The 22721-nt window shown below is 35.0% G+C and overlaps 1 protein-coding gene across 2 annotated transcripts in view; it reads left to right on the top strand.

The window, feature by feature from the left end:
* Positions 1-22721, top strand: part of CCDC102B (coiled-coil domain containing 102B) — a 122619-nt gene that overhangs the window by 13037 nt on the left and 86861 nt on the right. The window contains exons 4-5 of one of the 2 annotated variants that reach the window (XM_064703472.1): positions 13517-13621; positions 15510-15836. In XM_064703472.1, coding sequence (XP_064559542.1) covers positions 13517-13621; positions 15510-15530 — 126 coding nt within the window. In that variant the 3' untranslated portion in view covers positions 15531-15836. Of the gene's footprint in view, positions 1-13516; positions 13622-15509; positions 15837-22721 lie in introns of those variants that run through there. The other variant, XM_064703471.1, reaches the window with a different exon arrangement.

Raw genomic sequence — 22721 nt, 5'->3', positions numbered from 1 at the left:
GTGTCCAGCATAAAGTATAATTTGTCATGCCGCATAAAATTAAGGTTCCATTTGATGTTTATTTTCCCACAAATCTAATTTGGAAAGTGCAGGATAAGCCTTTAGTTTCATTGACTTTTTTGCTCTTACTGGCTTCTGACAAGATATTTAAACTCCATTGACTCATACTTGCCAATATTTTCTCTGTCTTCATTACACAATTTGCATTGAAAACACCAAGCAAGACAAGGATTATTTATTGTTTATTTTTAATTTAAGGACAAGTGAGAGATGAAAAGTTATTTCTGTGAGAAAGCATGTTCAGAAGAAACATGTGTGCATGCTGAAACATATTTCTGCACACAGATTTTCTGTGAAAGGAACACCATGACCAAATGGCACCATTTGAGGAGGTTTGTTGAGCTTGTTGTTCTGCCACTGGCAGAAAGTATAACTTGGTGGTGAAACGAGGAAGATAAGGGAGGAATGTGCAGATGCACACACTCATAGATGTGTGTGTATTTGTGTGTTTGTGTACATGAAGTGATCTTGGTCCTAGGGATGAGTCAAGGTTCTCCTTCCCAGGGCAGGCGAGTTGGATCTAGATGATCTTCAAGGTTCCTTCCAATTCAGGTCATTGTATGATTCTATGACTGCATTTTTAATTAAAAGAATTTTTCATAGTTCAGATTGAAAGGCCCAAAATTATGACAAAGTTGCTTCTTGATAAGGTATGAATGTGGTCAGTTCACCATATGGCTCTCTATATCAGAAATTAATTCTTTGCAGTGTATAGTTAAAAAAAAAAGACTATTTAATATCTAGTTTCTAACATATGTTTAACTGTCCTGAATTTACCTTTTGGTATTCTATTTTAACATTCATTTAGTTGTTGAAGTTAATATTTCTGCTAGTGGGCTTACTTGTCATTCATACACATAAAATCAACTTGGGCTGAATTTACTTGAAAATAGTAACAAACCACTGAAGAATTAAATGTAATGACAGGTAGAATGTTGAAAATTGATGACATTAAAGGTATTTAATTAAAGATACAAGCATTTTGCAGTTAGTGATTCAGTTCCTTTTTTTATTCTTATCTGGAAAAGGGGAGCAATGTGTCACTTAAAATTTAACAATCCATTTTGGGAGGAGGCTTGATTGGGAAAACAGCCTTAGATAATTTGCTTCTAATTGATGAAGTACTGCATATTTCTTCAAGTAACAGCATGAGTGATGCCTTGAAGTCAATGAGAAATCTGCTGGTGTCAATGAATCTTTGATCAGTTCCTAAACTGTGTAGTAACAGGTGATTAGGAATTGTAACAAAAGATTCTTCAGGGACACTTGAAACTTCAGAGTATCAGTATAATGTTCTGCTTTCGGTATGGTTTAGATAAAACAGAAGACATGTAAACTGTAAGCAGTAGAACCATTGCTACAGCCACTTTACACCAGACCACTGCTATACAGAAATTATTTTATGTAGTTGCTTATCCAGATCAAACAACTAAAGCTGTATATTTCAGGTTCTTACTCTGAAAGGAGAGCTGTATGGAGAAATGACCTATGATATATTTATCTATTGGAATATGAATCCCAATATTACCAGTTAGATTGTGCCTGGGCCAGTCTGACCCTCGTGGCTGAGCCAAAGGCGGCTTCTGTGGTGTATCACCCCACAGACACCTTTAGCTTGCTGATGGTTCCAGCTGGGCACTAAACAAGTCCAGGCTTGTTAGGAACTCTGTTTACCTTAGGAAGAAGCTTCAGGCGAAGGTGAGGACAAAGGAGGGATTCTGCTGGAGGGGTTAATATCCAGAGGTTTATTCCATGGTTACAGACGTCTGAATCTTGGGAAGAACTCCAACAGAATTCCAAGCACATGGCATGCTTCACCTTTTAAGCTCAGGGGGAGGGGAGGGGAAGGGACAGGTGAGCCACCAACCAGGTGGGGGGGGCGGGGTCTCAAGGGACGAGGGACACCTAGACAGGCCAATGACCTCTGGGCCTGAGGGGCATCCTTTGAATTTGACCAACCACACGACGCCTTTGCTGGAATGTTAAGCCTGATTGACAGGACTCACTCCGCAAGGGGGTGAGAGGGGAAGGGAGGGTTTTGGCACACCTGGGTAAGGGACCCGGAAGTTTAAAACACACCGCAACATTTATCTGAACTCTAAGCAGCACAACACTTTTAAATTTCCTTGAACAAGTAATTTCCTCTGTTTCTTGAATCTTATTGAACTTACAGATCAGAAGAGAAAACAAGCTTGAGTACTGGTTTAATCTGTCCTTTTTAGCGTAGGTTGTTAATGTTTAAGGAGAAAGCTCACGGCATCAGAACATGGAACTTTTGGAATCTGGTGTATTATAGTGCAATTTATTTGTGCTTTAATTAACATTGGTATCATATCTGGTACTCATCAAAGAACCTTGATGCCATTTTGATTTTCCTGAATATTTCACATTATGTCAAATCAGATTTGCAAATTTTAATTAAATATGTTGGTATGGATGCTTTTTCTACAGGAAAGTAATGATTGCAAATTCTAGTGTGATTTCACACTATTTAGTATTCTAGTAATCTGACATGTATTTATTTGTAGAGACCTACAGTTACAGAAAACATCCTATTCCCAGCATCTCTTGACCATTAATCTGAAAAGTCAACAGTTCTCATCTGTAAGATAAGTGAACTTGTGTAGTCCCTAAGTTAAATGTAGAGACTTTGACTGTTGCTGTCATTTTGATGGTTTTTGTTATGATTCATTACCAGTTGGATTGAAAAATGTACTGTAAGTTTAGTTAGTATCTTATTTTCCAATATATCAATTAACATTCCTATTATACTTTTAATATTATTAATTTGATAGTTTTGTATTAACAATTAAAATTGAGTTGAACAGTGTTCTGATCTGCAACATGTAATACCTACACAGTTTAGGAACTTCTTGATTCTGAGAATTTGAACTTGTTTTGAATGCTTCCTAATTATGCTGACCATTATTGATTTTTCTGTTTCCTTACAGTTCTTTATTTAGCTACACGTTTTTCTCAATTCAACAATATAAAGTGAGGATGGGAAGTTGGCTAAGAAATTGGTTGTAAGCAAAAGAGTTATTGACCTTCTGTACAGCAAATAAAACTTCACAAACAAATAAACAAATATATTACCCATTGCACTATTTACTCTTTTTTTCCAGATGATTTTCTACATGTCTGCATTCATCTTCTTATGGCCAATCACTGCGTTTTTTGAGGAAGAGTTGTCATCTTCCTTTTACAGTGCTTATTAGAATGGCTTGTGACATATTCTAGTTCCTAAATTAATTACTAATAATAACTACATAAACTCACAGCAGTAGATAACTATTTGAAGTAACAGAAGGCAAGCTTTTATAGTCTGGACTTCAATTAAATTTCTTGGCTGTTTATTTGTAAAAATACCAAATATAAAAATTATGTTCTGTAAATGATATATAAATTGTTAGTGCTCAGAAAGTTAAGAATGAAAATTTAATTGGTCTGGTCATTTCTTTCCATAGAATAGGAGCTCATTTTTTCTTCCATTAAGGTCTGTACATGTATTTCTGCTCACAGCCATACAAATCTATTTTTGTCTTGCTATTTAAAAGTGGTTTTGCATTAGTCAGTCTCAGGTCTTCCAGGGCTTAGTCTGTGTTTCTTTTTCTGGGAAGAAGCTTGTTGTATTAGGTTTGGCTAGGAAAAACAACCAAAAATCCACATACATACATGGTCCCCTCCCCCTGCTAAAAACACTAGTAACAGAAGTAAGCTAAATGCAGATCATAAAAACCCTTAAACCAGGAAACTTCAGTCTTGCAACAGTAAATACTTGCAACAATAAAAAAAAAATACTTGGATGAAAAGGGAATTAAGCAGAGTTTAATAAAAAGTTTCAGGTGTCATTAAAAAAAAAAAAAAAGATTCTCAGCAGAGGCCTATTCCACCTTATTTTAAAATATAAACCAGAATTAATTCGAACTTTTCAGCACAGAGTGAGAAGTCCTCCCTGCCTCCTCTCCCACTCATAAAGCTAAGATGTCAGTGAGGAAAATTAAGGGGTAAAATTTCCTGCTTTGCTTCATATTTTTTGGGCTTAAGAATGCCCAAAATCATCTGACCTTTGAGATTTCAAATTACATTAAGAAAAATATTAATGTAATCCTATGCCTGAAACAATCTTTGCCACATACTTAGGATTTTTAACCCAGTTTGTTTATTCTATTACCACTGCCACCGCTTCTGTGTTGTGTCATAATCCTAACATAATGCTGTGTCATAAACGGTAAGGAAAAGTAGGCTACTGCTTGTAAAGTAAACAAATCTAGTCCTTCATTGTAAAGGTCAAGACCTCAAGTTTTACCTTGTTTGTTAGCGAAACATAAATATGAAAGTGTGTTTTTTATTATTTTAATTTTTTAATTGACTTGAGCTACAGTTATTAGATCAGTTGACTATTGGTTAATATGGGAATTTTTGCTTGTTTATTCCCTGGAATAGAAACTTGACCTCACCATGCATAGTAGCAAAAGGAAATAGTCATCTTTTCATGCATTGGAATTCTCACTCTCCACATGAGTGATGGCTTGTCAAGTTTTGAGAGTTTTGGTTGGCATGTGTCCCTTATAAATTTCAAGCAGTATTCTCCAAGGGATTAGCTGAAATGTGAATTATTTCCTTGAATGAGATTAGAGAACATTTTTAAATTCACCTAAACCACTGTATGTTTGTATAGATGAATCTTGGCTAGAACTCTAATTACTATGTTCATCTCTAGTCAAAAAAAGTAGTTTGATAAATTAGTCATGTTGGTCCATCTCAAATCTCATTTTCATTTAGGAATACAGCAAACAGCATCTTGTACATGCCATTTTTATGTAAGGTCATGATTATCTAAGCACCAATATTTTGCTAAACACAACAACAACAACAACAAGATAATTTGAAGAGCTTGCAGTACAAGGTATGCTGCAAAAAGATGCCCACTGCATTCAAATTACTTTAGATTCAGTCTCTGTTTCTAATTATGGGAAGTACAGAAACCCCTTGAATATGACTGGTTTTTTCATTATTAAAAAAAAATAGCCTTCAAGTCAAATGCTGCTTAAAGGATGCCTAACATTAAAGTTATGAGTAAATAGTAATTGAATTATGTTGGAACCAATTATTCAACTTTTGTTTCTGCAGTCAGGAATTACTCTGAAAACTGCTCTCAGGTTTGTACAGGAAAGAATGAAAAGTGTTTGATTATAGGCAATTTGCAGAAACTGAGAAAACTTTTGGAAGTGGTTCGTATGAAGTAGGATATGAAAGGAGCCCAAATAAAAAACTGATACTGGATAGTCTGAAAGACCATAGTGAAGGAGAAAATTTTGTAAATTCGCAGAGTCAAATTACTGAAGTCAGCTAGTGAAGCATCTTTTTTGTGCAGCTAAGTTACATTTGATATAGATGTTGGTGCATTTTATACCATGGGCATTACTTTTGAAATACAGCAAGCCATAGAAGTGGGAGGGGAATATGGCTGAACAGCAGCTGAAATGAGAAATACAGAGCAGGAGAAGTTGTGAGCGATGCTGACAAAAATTCTGGAGGTGAGGTTCTTTGCCCCAGACAGAGACAAAAGTTTCTCTTAGGGCTGAGAAAAAGAGAATGCTTAGAGTTGCTGTTGGAATGGTACTAGAATTGGGGTGTCCAGGGCATCCAAGTGGTCTGTACTGAGGGTCTTTGTGGTGTGAGCTAGAGGTGAGGGTCTTAGTCCCAGACAGATGGAAAATAAAGTCCTTCCACTGTTGCCCATATTATAATAGAGGTATAAGGTCTACATTAACTTATCTATGGCTTGGCTATATAGAAAATAAGAGAATATGAGTATTGGTTTCTAAACAGTGAAAGTCTTAAAGGAAGAATTATTTGATGGACAATTTATTATTTATATTTTAATTGGATTTTTTTTTTTCAATAAATAAATAGCTCTCACTTACTGCATTCATCTTATGGGGGAAGAGAGGAGAATTTCAGGGAAATTCTGGAAAATTCCCAGTATCTTGATAGATTGGATATTTGCAACTGAGATAATCTTAAACAAGCTGTAGACCAAAAGAAAAAAACAGGCACTATTTATCATGGCAAAATTTTTAAAATGCTGGAGGAGCAGATTACAGATTACATATCTTTTTCCCTAATTTAGAAACTAGGTTTCATTTTTCTTGCAGGGGCATTTTTTTCTGTCTAAGATGTAGCAAACCAGATTCTGGTGGTGAAGGTGCAGTTACTTTAATGGTTCCTTATGTAGCAGCAGCAGATAACCACAAATATCTGAGAGGGTTCCCATGAGCTCCACAATGATCTCTGAGAGGATGCCTGGAAAGTCAGGACAAGACTTAAACCAGAGCTTTCAACTTCAACCTGGAGAATGTACTCACAGGGATTTTATATAGGCTACTTAGAGATTCAGTCAATATCAATATAATTGACAAAATTGAGGAATGGTTCTTACTCAAATATTTTATTTTTGAGGTAGGCAATATATGACCTGCTTCCTTTTGGACAATATGAGGGCTTCCCAATCAGAAATGGTGGTAAAATACGGATATATTTATATTAGCAAATATGAGCCAAAGCTGCATCAAGAATAATGTCAATTTTTAGTTTTTATTGTTTTTACTGTTTTCACTTGTTAAATTTGCATGTAGAAGATGCATTACTTCTCATCAAGTAAATCAAGTGCACATTTTCCAGTGAAAAATGAAGGAATCCTTTTTTTCCTGTGTTTCTCTCAGCTGAAACACACTTTAGTCATAACAAAACTAACAGGTGTTTGTATGGACTGATATGATAGGGTAAATGTATGGAGGCTTGCATTATGAACTACAGATTTTTTAATTCAGCTCTGCAAAATAATAAAGTACATGGTTCATTTTTCATGTGCATTAGTGATTTGGCTGGTCAGGACATGTGGATACGTTTAGTATATTGCCTGACTTTAAAAAAAATAAACAGTATTTTTCTATTTGCTTGTTTTTTAAACAATGGGTGAAAGTCCCTTAGTTTCCAAGACAGCCTACAAATGGTTTAACATTTATTTTATATATCAGTGGAACACTGAGAATAGAACAGCACAAAATGTATCAGAAAAAATAATCACACTCTTCTTTGTTTTGAAATACTCATGCAAATACTCATGCTTTTCTGGCAAGCTTACAAGAATGTCTACTTGACAAAATTGTCCTTACATGTTATAAATATCAGATTCTTTGTTTATAGCATGTGTTCTTATATCTTCATCATAACAGTCCATTCTAGTTTTATATTTTTTCCTATATAATTTTCAAAATTGTTTTTGACACATGAAAATGTTGACTAAATAAGCAGCACTGTACCTCTTGGTAGACACTGATTGTTTGGACATTCCTCTAGTCTCAATCTTGTTATGAACTGGGATTACAATGAGGAAGGTTAGCATACCCTGCTTGAGCAGGCATGTTGGCTCAGATGGCCCACTGTGGTCTTTCCTACCTTATCCATTCTGTGATACTGAAAGAAACTTCCAGAATTTGTTTAGTCATCTTGTTTAGTTTTTCCACATGAGAAATGTAAGTATTTATTGTTTAAAATTAGTTCAAAATGCAAAAAACTCTTCATAATTTTAAAGTAGAAATTGAGTGATGATGTATTACTGATTTCAAATGTTTAGATAGGTAAAGGTAGTTCCTCAGTAGTATTCAATGATTTAAAAATAATTAGTAAAAGTAGAATTTTAGATAGGCATTATGGATAATTTTCTATGGTAGATGTTGATAGAAAATTTGTTTTCCTTGAACAAATAGTAGATTCTCTTAAAGAGAAGGTGTTAATTTTAGTATAATACACAGTCCATATGAAATTGAACTCATAAGAAACTGATGAAAGCAGTGTCAGATTCAGATGGAAAGAAAAATCTGTAAGATCAAAGGTAATTTTCTCCACCCAACCATGTTCCTATTCTTGAACTTATTTATGTCCCTCTTCATATATTATTTCTGATTGTTGTAAATTTTCATGCTTAAACATTTTTATGTATCTATGGACAACTTCTGTTCCTGCATAAATCACTTCTTTTAAACTAGTCATACACACAAAAGAGTTTTCTCTGTGTGCAGACAAGGGGAGAGGAAAAAAAATACTGGTAAATCAGCAACTTTCCATTTAATGTCAGCATAGTGCAATGATATCAGCTTGCAGCAGACTTAAGCATTTGAGTAGAACCAGGAGGAAGAAATATTTGATTACTAAATCTGCTGGTGCTAGGCATTGTTATGAATATAAGCATTCATGAAAAAGTTCCATTTCTTGCAGGGCTTTGTGTCTCAAGATATTGTCAGGCACAATAACATTTATCAAACTTTCAGCATAGTTGCTGATGGACTAAATGGTGTTCTTGGCAGACTTGCATACAATAGGAGAAAAAAACAGAGTAAATTTTTTTTACTGTATTGAAGCATTTGTCAAATGAAATGATAGCAAACATTTGTCTTCCCTTTCCTGTGGAAAGAGTGCTATGGATTCTAGTAGTCTTTGATTGCACGTTTCAGGTGAAAAAAGAAAAGAATTCTAGAAAATGCCAGACCTACTGGAAATAATCATTGCAAAACTGCCCAGTGTCACACATGTTAATAATTTTGTTTGCCAGCAAACATCACACCTGCATACAGCAGTCCTGATCTTGGAAACAGGAAACCTGATAAGTTTTCTTTAGGACCTTAGGAGCTTTGGCAGTTTTCCTCATGTTCTTACAGACATCTAGCTGTGGAAATCTCAAAAAACAAAAGAAAACAGACTCCCTCCCCTATACCCCAACAAAATAGAGGTTACTTTGCAAGCAACAAAGATTCTTGGAATTGTTTTCTATTCAGTTGCACATGATTGTCTTGCTATGTGAAGTGCATCTTCCTCTTACAACTTTCTCAAATGTAGGTGAGCAGTGGAAGGGAACCCATGGTGTATCTTCCATGTTCTGTAGATACAGCTGAACTAAAACTGGAAGTGATTTAAGAGAACCAGATTCATCAACATAACTATTTTCTTCCCTTGTGTATCTCTTTATTGATGCTTCTGGCTGCATGAGTTTTTTCCTGATCCTGCAACACAGAAGTTTTTTCTCCCAGTTGTGCTGAGAGACTCTCTTTAGGCACTTGATACCATTCCTTTTAAACCATTGATAAAATATCTTCAGAACCCGTACAACTATGTTACAAATTGTAATGACGTTTCATAATGAATTCAATGAAGGAATGTGAGGCTTCTGCTTGATGTTTGCTTGATATTTAAGCAAAGCTTGCTTTCAACTCATTGATCCAATCTACCTTGATGCCATATTTAAGGAAGCTGCATGTTTGCTATTCCTTCTAACAGCTGAAGCACGTTCCATACTTTGGAAGTTGATGACATCTCATAAATTACCACTGTGAAAGGGTGGATTCTCTGTCCTTGCATTTCTTATTGATGTGCAATCATTTGAAAGATGGTTGGTAAAACTGCACAATTTTTGAGTTCTTGGCTCTGAAAAGACCGTTGGATATGACATTTTTGAGAGACAGTATTCCTGTCTGAGTTACAGAAAAGAAAAATTTGCTTCTTGTGCTGAGTTTTCTGAGTAACTATGGGGAAGAAATATGTAAGAATCAAATTCACTTGTGACTTTATGAAGATTTATGGTTATTTCAATAGGCTTTCTTTATTAGGAGGGTGTCATGGTCCTTAATTCATAATCAACCTTTGGCTTATTAAATTTTCAGCGTAATATACCTCTTGCTTAAATTCTGTATGATAATTTGCAGCATAGATGAATGGAAATTACCTCCATGCACAATACAGTGAAGATATCAAGAATCCTGAAAATATGTGTTCATTTATCTTGCTTTGCAACATGAAAAAAGCCCTGCATTGTATTTTTAAGGACAAAAAAAAAAAACATATTGGTTTAAAATTTTAATTTTTGACCTGCACAAACTGAAGCAGATGTTTTACATTTGAACTTGAGTGAGGCTGCCCGAGGTCACTATTTTAAACAGGAGTTCTTCCCTCTCTGGGTCACAAGTCTGTAGGCCTCATTCAGCTTACCTGTAGGCTCTGAGTATAAAGAGAGGTAGCACTAGAAGCTAATGATTTGCTGTGGTTGTGTAAGATTCAGATTGGAAATTTAAAAAAGTAAAAATAAAACTCTTCTATTCTCAGTCAAATCAGATTTTATTTGAGATATGCAGATTATCTTTCACAGAACATGCTTTTGGTAAAGAAAATGTCAGTTGTGTAGAATAAAAATTTTACAGGGAGAATTTCTGGTTGGATTGGCAGTTTTTAATTTCTGACATCATTGTCAAGTCAGATCAGATCAAAACTACAGGTTTTAATTTTCTTAACATAATGCTTGTGTTCTGTCCAACTCTATTTTAAAAGTTTCTTTTAAAACGCTGAAGATCACAGTTCTCTAAATACATTTTCTGACCTTTTCCAAGTTTTATAGAAAGCTAACAAATCTTTGCACTAAAGAAAAAAAAAAAAAAGCAGAAGGGTGCATGGAATTTCTTCTGTTTACTGTCTGAAATTGTGTTGACTGCTAGATTTCATCTTCATCATCTTTCTTTTTGCCTTCATTGCACCTTAATTGTTGCCCTTCATCCTACTCTATCTTTTCTTAACTAAGGGGAAGGAGAAAAATATCTTGTTTCAATAAAACTTTTGGAACTAAAACTAAACTAAACAAGAGCATTAAGATTTTCCTGCTAATGAACTGTGCAAGGTGGAGTTCCTTTTTCTGTGTCTGTTTTTTTCAGGGTTCTGCCTTTCATGTTATTCATGAAATGGTGTGGGCTAGCTCTAAGATGTAATTATCCAGTTTCAAAAGGTCAGTACTCTGTACTTCATTTCCACCGCTCACCTTTGCAATTATCCACTTCATTCACACTACCTTGACCTCATTCTATGCTTCCACCATTATTCTGGTCTTGCTATTAAAAAGTAAAATTCAGTGCAAGTCTGCACAGATATTTTATGGAGAGAAAATATTTGCATTTTAAGGGAAAATTAAAGATCTCAAGATTTTTTCACATGTTGCAAATTTTTTCTTAAGCTTTCACTTTTTGTTATAAATCAGAATTTAGAGTTTCACACAACAGCACTGTACAGAATGGAATGTCCCTGTAGCTGCTTTGGCTTAGCTGTCCACTCCCAGATTCTTGTGCAGCCCGAGCCTCCTTACTCACAGGGCAGTATAAGAAAATTAAAATGCCTTGACTTAGTGTAAGCACTGCTCATTAACAATGGAAATATCCCTCTGTTATCAACATTATTCTCATACTAAATTCAGAACATAGCACTGTACCAGCTACTAGGAAGAAAATGAACTCCTATCCCAGCTGAAATCAGGGCTGTTAAATATGTAAATTTATCATAATTATGTCTTGGCTGCAATGAATTAAAAATTTAAAGACATAGGTAAATAAATTTATCTTTGACATCAGATCTTCATGTGATAGTCATCTTCTGCTTAATTTTTTGATGAAATTCAATCTTGGATGGTATTGTGATTTCTCTCTATTTGATGTCTGACACAAATGAATTTGTATTGATTAGTGTCAACACTGTGAAAAGGTGAAATTTCAGACTTAGAATTTCAGCTGTGTATTTTGGCAGGCACTTTGTAAGAAGACAGGGTTTTCATGTTCTGGAACTTTCGTGGATACTTGAAATAATAAATATGCCTGCATATTTATTTAGGAAAAAACATGGAGCTTGTGATTGTAGTCCAGTAGGAAGTGTTCAAACAATTTGCATAACTTTGGCGGGGAAGAAATAATTGCTCCTAAATAGGAGTATGTGATTCCTTAATTTCCAACTATTGTACAGAAATTCAGTGGATAGGTTTTAAAGACTTCATTGGGAACATGTGAGCATCAAACATTTACTTGTCTGTTGGAGTTAGCAACTTGTAGTTGCTAACTCAAATACTTTGATGACCTGTGCCCAAAACTGCAGACAGTGCTCAAGGCGAGGCAACACCAATACATAGCAGATTGGAACAATCCCTTTTACTGTCTTATGATAATCTGAATGAGCTTCTTTAACTTTATTTGGTTTCTAATTGTTTTTATTTACTCAGAAATAAGGCGGGAACAGACAAGTTAGCAATTTGATTTAGCTAGAGAATGACATTGTCACTATTCATAGGGTCAGGTTATGCTGTAACCACTCATTCTCTTCGCTCAACATTGAGAATATTTCCATTATTTGCCAGAAATTGATTTTAGAATAAAAGTAACCAATCAAACTGAAAAAGCACACCTCTGTGGCTCTTTCTAAAGCCTTGTTGGCGCAGATATCCTGTTTCTTCCATGAAGTGTTTCACAATGTTTTCAGTCACCATTTTTATCAAACCATTGATTTTAGTTCTCACAGAACTGAAAATTGTAAAAAGCTCTTAAAATTTTGACCTTTTATTTAATATATTCACAAATCTCTTCTTTTTTTCACCTCAATTAAAAGAACTGGAACCTTTTATTTTTACAGTTTTTAATCTATGTTAATCTCTTTTAATCTCCTGTTTAGAACCAGTTAATAATAATTTATTAACAGTAAGTATTTGTCGATAATAATCTTCTGATAAATTTCCATTAGTACCTGATAAGTACCTGGTTTGTATTATAAACATAAATTCACTTTACAATATTTTCATTTGAAGTCTGAGAAGTATTTAATGCAGCCTTGACAAAAACCTCTATGTAGTTGTCTCTGAAGAATAAATCAGTTCTTTGATAATTACTCTATGTGACTTAGTAATGTGTCTTTTTGTTGATATATTTAATTTGTCCTATATTAGGATTTGATGAAAAACTTCATTAAGATATCCTAAAATAACATTACAGCATTGGCCATAAAAGATAATATTTCACTTAAGACTATTAACCATGACCACAAGAAAGAGATTAACATGAAAACTTAAAAATCTTTCCTCTGATTATGAGGATAACTCTATGTAGTACTGAAGGTATACTTTAGACCTTCTTCAGTTTAATAAACATTCATTGCAATCCTTCTAAATTGTAAACAGAATAAAAACATGCTGATTTTTGTCTTTTAGAGAATAAAAAGTGAACTTTGACATTGTCAAGCCAAAATCAATCTCAGTTTTATTTAAAACATTTTATTATTATTTTAATACTATTTTTCCAGAAATAGCAGGAAAAGAATAGGATTTTGTTACCAGTTACTGTATAAAAATTTATCTACACTTTACTTTTTTGAAGGTACATTTGATGAGAAATTGACTGTCTTGGTTATTTTAAAAATAAAATATTTAACTTTATGACACATGGAAAACTTAGACCTTGGGCTGTTTTCTAAGGTGCCGTCCTTACTCTGAGGTGAAGCCATTAGCCTCACCCAGTGAAAACCAGAGGGTTTTAATCAGATTATTCCTCTTTCTTTTTCTTTCTTTTTTGGTGATTCTTCCTCCTACCCTCAACCTTCCCAGATGGAAAGAATGCGGTGTGAGAATGCCTCCGAATGGGGAAAGAGAGAGCGACAAGAAGCAGAAAAACAAAGTTTGGAAGAAGAGACCAGAAAACACAAAATGCAGGTAAAAGAAATTCAGGAACTTCTGGAGATGAAAAAAACCCTAAAGCAACACTACCTAAATTGAGTTGTGATAATAAATATGCACTAGGTAGGCTTTTGGTTAAAAATAAGCTTATTTTTACTTAGTCTAGTAGTGTTACTTAGTTGTATTATTTTGGGAGCATTCACACCCAAAATTACTATTTCAAAGTGTCAAAAAGTGTCCATAAAGCAAAGATTATACAAGACAAAGTAGCCCTTACTGCATCCCAGACTTGAGCAATTGGACCTCAGTGGCTTAGAATTTCTGTAGGGTACAGAAACAGGAAATATTTTCTGTTCATTTTTAAAAGGTGCAGGGAGAAATGACAAGTATAACAGGACTAGGAAGCAAAAGTGAAGACTGGGAGGAACAGGAGAGATTAAGTGATCTTTGCAAGCTACAAAGTTCTGATGAAGGTCAAAGCAAACTGTGAGACAAATCATTTCCCTGTCTTGTTCAACATCAAATCTCTTCTTAGGAGAGGGAGAACGGAAAGAAGCGCCTATTCTTATTTTTTTGTGCCTCCAAAGATCTGTTCATTTATTGTCCTGCTAAAAATGACTTGATAATTTATTCAAAGACCCTTAGCTGAGCATATTCCCTTTATTTTATGGTTCTTAATGCTGATGACTAAATAGTAATCCAGAAGGCTCCAACTTTCATTGAGACTCTGAAAGTTCAAAAAAGAGAAAGCAAAAAGGTCCCCAAACCCACCAATCAATCACTAAATGTACATATCTGATGCTATGAGTCGTATATTGAGAAACAGTAGCTTTTTTTTATTTGCCTGAATAACAAATAATTTCATCTAATATATGTGCATTTGCTGCTGAATAATAACATCTAAGTAACTAGATTTAGGGTTTAGTAACTAGGTAATTTCTCTTGGGAAAGACTGAGAGAGAGGTTTTATACTTGATAGCTGTTAAATGTAATCATAAGATTTTTCTGTTTCCATCATGACTGAGCAATGGCAAATGGAAGCTCATGCATATAAGCCTACCTGTCTAACATGTTTTGCGTAACAAACAATGGGTTTTAGCTTTTCTTTACTACTATTTATTTTATGGTAACATATACATATCATATCATACCATATCACATCAGTACTTTCTTGATTTATTTGTAATGCAAGTAACTTGAGGTTGGAGATATGGCCAGAAAGAAGCTCATGTACTTAGGCATATTACTATGTTTCAAATCTCTGTTGCTTGTATATCTGTGCTGGCATGTTTATGTGTTTGATTTTGTTTTAAAAAACAGTTAGTTGCATAGACAATTATTAGATATCTGTGATCAACTCTCTCTGTTAGTATCAGCTCTCTCCATTAGTAAAGCACCCTTATATTTCATTTACAATAACTGCAAAACATGGAATCACAGAACAAGTCAAACTGGAATGGACCTCCTGCTCAAAGCAAGACCAGCTCTGAAGTCAGATTGAGTTATTCAAGGTTTTGTCTAGTGCGGTCTCAAAAACATCCAGGTCTGCACGACCTACTCTGGGCAGTGGGTTTGTGATGGCTTGATCCCAGCTGGCAGTGAAGCTCCCACCCAGCCTCATTCACTCCCCAGCAGTGTCTTGGGGGGACAGAATTGGAGGGGCAAAATTGAGAAAAAAAACTTGCAGATTGAGATAGAGACTGGTTAATAACTGGGAAGGGGGAAAACAGAAAAGAAGGGAAAATAAAAACAAGTGATGAAGAAGGGACCAACACCACCAGCAGACTGATTGCCTAGCCAGTCTCTAAGCAGCAGCTGCTTTGGAAAAAACATCATCATGTCATTGCAAGGGACTCTTCCTTCCCAGGTGTAGGACTTTGTCACTGCTAAATTTCACAAGGTTCTTGTTGGCTCCTTCTTTCAGCTTAACAAGAGAACTTCCTGATCCCACCTACAGGCAAGGATATTGCCCCTGCCTGTCCCAGCCTCAGAGGAACACAGCAAGACCTTGATGGGAGCATTTTCCCTCCAGAGCTGTGAACTGAGCATGTGATGTGTTTCTCCATTTAGGCCGGGAACCATGCCCTGCGTCATCCCCCAAGGCTAAGCTCTCTTGCAGTCTTCAGAGGCATTTCCAGCCAGATCTCCTTGCCAGAGTCTGGCATAGAATCCTAAGCATTATTCTCACTGTGTCCAGGGCTCCTGGCCTCTGGCTGCAGAGAGGAAGTGGTACCACTAAAAACGACACAAAATTGACAACATGAGTAAAATTAAAGAGCAACAGGATTAAAGTGCAGTGGCAAACGCTTAATGAGAAAATTTACCTTGCTGCTGCTATTAAATGCAAAACAGGTGTTAAGAAAGGAAAGAGTTCCTTTTTCAAGGATTCCATCCTAACTCAATTTAGATGGAACCTGTCTACTCCTTTGCAGACACATTCTAATGTCACTTGTTGAACCTTGCTAAATTCTGAGACTGTTTCTGATTTTCTCTAATACTATAAATAACCTGAAAACAATTGCTTTGACTTCTGGTTCACGACCCTTGTATTTCTGGGATGGTAGCTTAAAGTTGAAATAAAATAACATTATAAGCAGGGTTAGAATAGTAAAAAAGAATGACTGCTGTAATGTGTTTGATGGTTAGATGTCTAGGTCAGCAAAAATTGAAACTACAGCTTTTTAAAGGTCTTTGTCCATCTTTATATGTATGATTTTGGCTTTATTCAACAAGTAAGCAAAAGACATACAGCTAATTTTTCATAGAATGAATCCCAAAGGAAAATGCAGTTGCCTAGTATCCTACTTTTTTTCCAAAACCTCTATTTGTGAGATTATTTGAATCATCCATTGTGGTTGTTTAAAACAATATTCAGTGTTATTATTTGATATATGGCTGATTTGTACTTGTAGAGGATATAAGCAAACAATAGCAACATTTTTTTATTTAGTGATGGTTTTAGTAGTACTAAAAACATAGTATCGATACACAGAAATTAAATCCTTATATCCTTGTCTAAACAGTTTCATGCTGACAGTTATCTTGCTCTCTGATATGTATACATACCTCCAAAGGATACAGAATTTGTGCAATCTCTTGCCGCTCATGGTATAAACCACGTAGATTGAAGTTCTGAATATAAAATGTAATATTAATTATGTCTTTCAAAAAGTGTGTGTCTTTAATATTATTTTTAGCTAGCAGTTTGTTGGTTTAAAATGTTTCCCTATGCAGTTTTTGAAAGGTTAAGTTCTGTTGTACAAGATGAACAGAATTGATGAAACAATTCAGATCAGACATTGTTGCTGTGCAGTTTTATTGATTGTACTTCTTGAAATGGAAAATACCATTTAAATTAATAGATGTATTATTTGACTGATATCATGGTAACAAATATTAAATGGATCTAACTGGTTCATCTAGGAAGGGATAGCATGAAAAAACCCACCTTGTTGATGGTGTAAATCAATACCCAAAACATGATGTTTATGGAAAAATATTTTCTCTTTCATCTGTGAATATGACCTTGAAACAAATTTATAAATTAATTTTGAGGAATATTCACTATTCTTTTGTATTATCTCTAATGATTATGGTAAATAGCTGGCTATGAAATATTAAATTAATGGAATATATTCATGGCATGTTAAATTAATGGAATATTCACTGGACCTGAATATTGAACTGTGGAGCTTGTGGATGCATGAAATAATTTTTATTTTAAGTTTGATTTCTAGCTGTAGTATGATAAGCTTATTATGTTGTTAGCAAAAAACCCATATATCTGTGGGGTTTTTGAGAGGAGCTTAGGAGCTCCCCCATGCCAGACACAAGCAGCTCCAAGTGGCTCCAAAGGAAACCCAGTGGCCAAAGTTGAGCCATTGTGAGAGAAACAACCCTGCAGACGCCAAGGTTGGTGAAGCAGGAAGGGGAGGAGTTCTCTGGGAGCCAGAGGATGGATTCCCCTGCAGCCCATGGTGCAGACCTAGGTGAGGCAGCTGTGTCCCTGCAGCCCTGGAGGTCCATGGTGGAGCAAATGGACATCTTACTGCCCATGCATGACCCTCTGCTGGGCCCTGTGCTCTGAGGGAAAGTGCACACGCAGGAGCAGGCTCCTGGCAGGAATCTCAGACCCTGGGGGTCCCACTCTGGAATAATCTTCCTTAAAAGTCTTTCGGCATGGAAAGCTCCCATCCTCAGCCAGTTCTTGAAGAACTGTGGCCTGCAGGAAGAAGCCGCGCTTGTGCAGGTTTTGAAGGATTGTATCCCATGGGAGTGACAGCCCTCACTCTGATACAGGGGAACACGTGAGGAGGAAGGAGAAGCAGAGAGAAAATGCATCCTGACATTCCCCTTCTGCGCATAGACAGAAGAGGGAGTGTAGAAAATGAGTACAGAAATGATGTTGAGCCTGAGAGGAAGGGTGAGAAGGAAGGTAGATTTTAGTTCTTTCTTTGTTTTTAACTATTCTACCCTATTTTTAACAAGTAATATATTTAATTTTACCCTAGTCAAGTCTGTTTTTGTGAGGTAAATTTATCTCAATCCATGAAACCTTCTCTCTTCCTTTCCACTCCTGTCCTGTACAGGGAGGGTGTGAGGGAGCAGCTGTGTGGGCATCTGGAATTCAGACAGGGTCATCCCATCATAGTGTCAGAGGTGGGTGTGTTCCTCACATTTCACAGGCAAAAGTTACTTTTAATGATGCAACTTCATTGAGGTTGATTTTCCTTGTATTTGTAAAATATAGAAACATTATCCACTGTCGCCTTTCCCTTAGACCTTTTCCTTTCCCCCCTTGGAAGTGAAAGGGGTATTTCTTCTTTCTAAATATATGAGGTATTTAATGATGGTTTTCTTATATGCAGAAAATAATTCATCTGTTGTAGCCATGAAGTCTTCCTTAGCCATGAAGTCTTCCTAACAGTATCACTCTAATTTTTATGGATACAAAGTTTTGGTGTAGGAATAGGAACAATGGGAATGACATTCTTCCTTATTTTAACTAAAAAATAAAACAAAACTAGTAAAGGCTATAAGATGAAATTGCTGCTCCTTAAATCTATCTTTTTAGTTGAACAAGAAATCAAAGTTCAAATATTCCCTTTTTTTAAGATCTAGAAAAATCAAATCAAGAAAAAATCCAAGATAAAAATCCAATATAAAAATCCTCTGTCTCTGCACATCTCTAAAGAAGATGTTATAACACAACTGTACTCACTTCAGATTTATTTTTTAATAAAGGCTAGACGACTAAAGTAGCACACTTTTGATGAGAGACAATCTTATTACTCTGAGCTGCACAGAAATGTATGACAAGTTATTAATTAAAACAGCTTTTGCAAATTCAGTTGAAAAATCACATTTAAGAAGTAGTCAAGAAAAATAAATGGAGCAAGATAAGATGAAAATTGCTGCAGCTGCATAAGCATACCTTTACATTTTGGTTAAAAGACTTAATGTGGCTTTAAGACAAATTCTTTCATCATCCCCACTTGCATTGGTGTTGCTTTAATTTGGACTGATTTTGTGCACATTAATTCCTTCTAAAGGAAACCATGTGGGAAGTTCTGCTTCAGACAGTCCTTGCTCGAATCCCTCAGAGAGCGGACATGGCTGGAGCACTGAAGTTTTTGGGATGGCCTAATGCCACATGTGGATTAAGGGCCACAGGAGCAGGAAAATCTTGACTCCTGTCTTTATGTTTTGTCATGTTTATGTTAACTTTTGCTGCTCTGGCCTGTTCACCAACTTCTGCTGTGCTGAATTCGGGGTGTGAGTAGGGCCAAATGTGGAAGGAGTTGCAAACAGCTTCCTTGTCAACAGTGAGCACATTCAGAGTATGTAGATGTGATCTGTCTGAAGGGTCTCTGAGTGCCTGGGGAGTGACAGATGCTTTTTGAGAAGGCATCACAGTACAGAGGAGGAGTTTTATGATTTGCCTGGATAATAAGAGAGGAATTTAAATACTTAGGGGTTATATTAATTGCCACATGTTCAATTCCTGGTTTTGTGTCACAGATCTTTTGGACTGAATTGTATTTATTTTTTCCCCTTCATCAGAACAAAACTCGAGAAGAGATGTAATTATGGTAATGTTGTTAAACCCTTTGACGTTCATCTAGCACTGTTCATCCAGTGGAGAAATAGATTTGTTTCAACCAAAACCACTGGGGCTGGTTGTTGCAATGATAAAACAGTACAGACTGCACAATTTGCTCCCTAAATGGATTTTTAAAACACAATATATTTTGTCAGAACTACAACATGGAGTACCGTTGTTATTATATGGGGTTTTTTTCCTAATTACTTTCTGGTGAAATGCTCATTTCAATTCCTTGGAAAATTGTCTAAATTGTAGAGCTAAAACTAATAAAAATAGAGCTTTACAGATATGTTTCCTCTAGCAAATTATGCTGATATTTAATAAAAGACAGGGAAAAAATCACTGGATTACAAACTGTTATAGATCAACACTCAGCACTGTACTTTACTCGCAAGTTTCCAGTTTCGAAGATAATAAATTCAGAATTCCTGACAAGAAAAGCTGAAAGTTCAAGAACAGATTTAAAAATTAATTTCTCATTTGCATCTGACTAGTGGTATAACTTTAAGAACATTAATATGCTTCAAATTTTTCCTTTAATTTTATTATTTTATCATCCATTTTCTAACTTCTTGAATGGGCCTGTAAATTGTAATGATATATTTTTCAAAGCTCTTATAAATATTTTTAATTACACATTTTTTTGTGATGATGGAACCCAGAAAAGCTATGTTTTTTTGATGCATGTGTATAATTAGCTATTCTATATTTATTCTTTCTTTTTAGAACAATATTTTTATTTCACTTTTATTTCATTTTATTTCATTTTATTTCACTTTTATTTCACTTAAGGGTAATATTGTTAGTATTGTTCTGTAGTTTCCCAACTCTGTTGCATGACCTCCCTCCCTGTTTTTTTCAGTCAGTAGGGAAAGCTTGCTTTAGAAAAGCCAATTACGTTTTTTGTTTTTTTTGCAGAGTAGCATGAGAATAGTTGCAGGCCATCAGAATAAAAGTTCATCTAGCCCTGTATCCCATTTCTGACATTGACCAAAAATGGGTATGTACAGAATACTTACTAAGAGCAGCACAGGAATACTGTCTCAGAGAACTGTCATGGGCTCTTAGCAACTCATGTCTGAGAAGTTTCCAGAATGAGATCAGTGTTTTTCAACTCTAATGCTTCTTACTGAAATTTTTTGGGTAATTTTTATAAATTATTTCGGAGCACATGTTAATTTTTAACATCCACTATGCCCTGCCATGAAAAATTGTAAATTTAGCTGCACATTAGTAAAATATTTACACTGTTTGCTTTACATCTACTTTTACATTTTCATGATACTGAAACAGAAAATTAATTCAGTTCCCTCTTTCTTCACACCATCACTGATATGATCTTCCAACACCATGGAAACTGCTCAATTATTCCTCTCTTCTTTCCCTTCTCACTTATTTTTTCCTAATTTAGTAACTAGGTATTCCTGTATGTAAGGGCATTTTTTTATGTCAGCTAAGTTTCTCTAAGAATCATTGTGAAAGATCTTTGTGAAATGACATTTGAAGGCCTGCCAAGACCTCTGATCCAGCAGAGTCAGTTTATTGACTCATTCAGAAAACTGGCATAAGTTAGTAAGCCCTAAGAATTTTTGAATAAAAATTGTTTTGATTCTTCCTCAATAAATCATATTTGCCCATGCCTTATCTTATTTGTAGCTAAGAATATCAATATCAGTTCTTTCTGGGCTTTTTTATACCCTCTAGAAGCATTTTAAAAATTGTCCTTGCATTAGCTGTTTCCTAGGCTTTTTGAATTCTTTAATGTCTGATATCTCATCCCAGGAATTTTTAACTACCCATTTTGTCTCCTTGATTTATGACAATGCTCAGTTTGAGATAGATCTTCTGATGTAATATATATATATATATATATATATATATATATATATATAAAATATGGGCACAAAATTTTTTTCCATGCTTCTCCCATGTGAAAACAGAGGAAACTCAAGTAGCTTTCTGGTTTTTTGAAATTTTTTATATTGTTTATGTAATTGTCAATAGACTCTGAAGTTTCTTGCTGTTGATTTTTTAGAAAAATGATTAATGATAATTTTTATAATTTCTGCAAGTTGTTCCTCCTATCCTTTTTGGCTTCTCTTAGTTATCTTTATAAAAGTACTGCCAGATTTTAAGATCTATTTTTCTCCCTTGTAAAAAGATAATTACACTATTCATGTGATATAATATTTTATATAGTTCCCTTATGAAATAATCACAGTAAACTCTACCCCAGAATATATGTATGTGAAATTGATTTAAATTTCTTCTGCTCTATTGTCAGACTTGAATATATTTTCAAATTGTTCCCACAATCTGTAATAAGATAAAATTACAATCTTTAATTTTCCCCCCCATTTTATTAATTCTTAAAATATTTTCTTAACATTATTACTGTTGATAGAAGGTCAGGAATTATACTTGGTTTTTTTTTTTCTCTTGTCTCATGATTAAGTTGTCATTTGGTGAAGGGGAAAATGTGCGTCCAAGTGTGCGAATCTCTGTTAAAGTTTCATTCCTTTGAATCCAGCCTGTCAAATCTGATTAATCAGTGATTAATCTTTTCAGTTACATAGAAATTTTGGCCCTGTGTGAAATATCTGAAAGCTTGTCTCAGTTGTCAAGGTACTTGCTACAGTTACCGAATATTTTAAAATACTTCCTCTGATTAAATTCCAGCTTCTTTGAAGTAGCAGACTTTCAAATTCACTTGTTACAGGAAAAGGAGTTATCTTTGTGGGGACCTTCTAACTCAGGATATTCTGTGATTCAAATTATTTTTTAAGAAAAAGTAAAAAAAATATTAAAAAGTAAGGAGAGGCTGATTCAGCCTTCAATTTGGGACATCTTTTAACAGTCTTGGAAAAAGAACAAAAGAAATTGTTCCTTAGCAGTATCTCTCTCAAAAATGCATGCTCATGGATTTGAAGATTTTTGACATTTGGAAATTTCAGTTCTTTAAACAGTCAGCAGTAGATGTTTGGAATATCTTGTGCTTTGCCTTGCTCTGCTATGTATAGCCCATTGCTT

The sequence above is a fragment of the Zonotrichia leucophrys genome, chromosome 2 (genome assembly GCF_028769735.1).
Source record: "Zonotrichia leucophrys gambelii isolate GWCS_2022_RI chromosome 2, RI_Zleu_2.0, whole genome shotgun sequence".
In the NCBI taxonomy this organism is placed as follows: domain Eukaryota; kingdom Metazoa; phylum Chordata; class Aves; order Passeriformes; family Passerellidae; genus Zonotrichia; species Zonotrichia leucophrys.
Note: the sequence above shows the minus strand (reverse complement) of the source record. Positions and strands in the feature narration are given on the sequence as shown.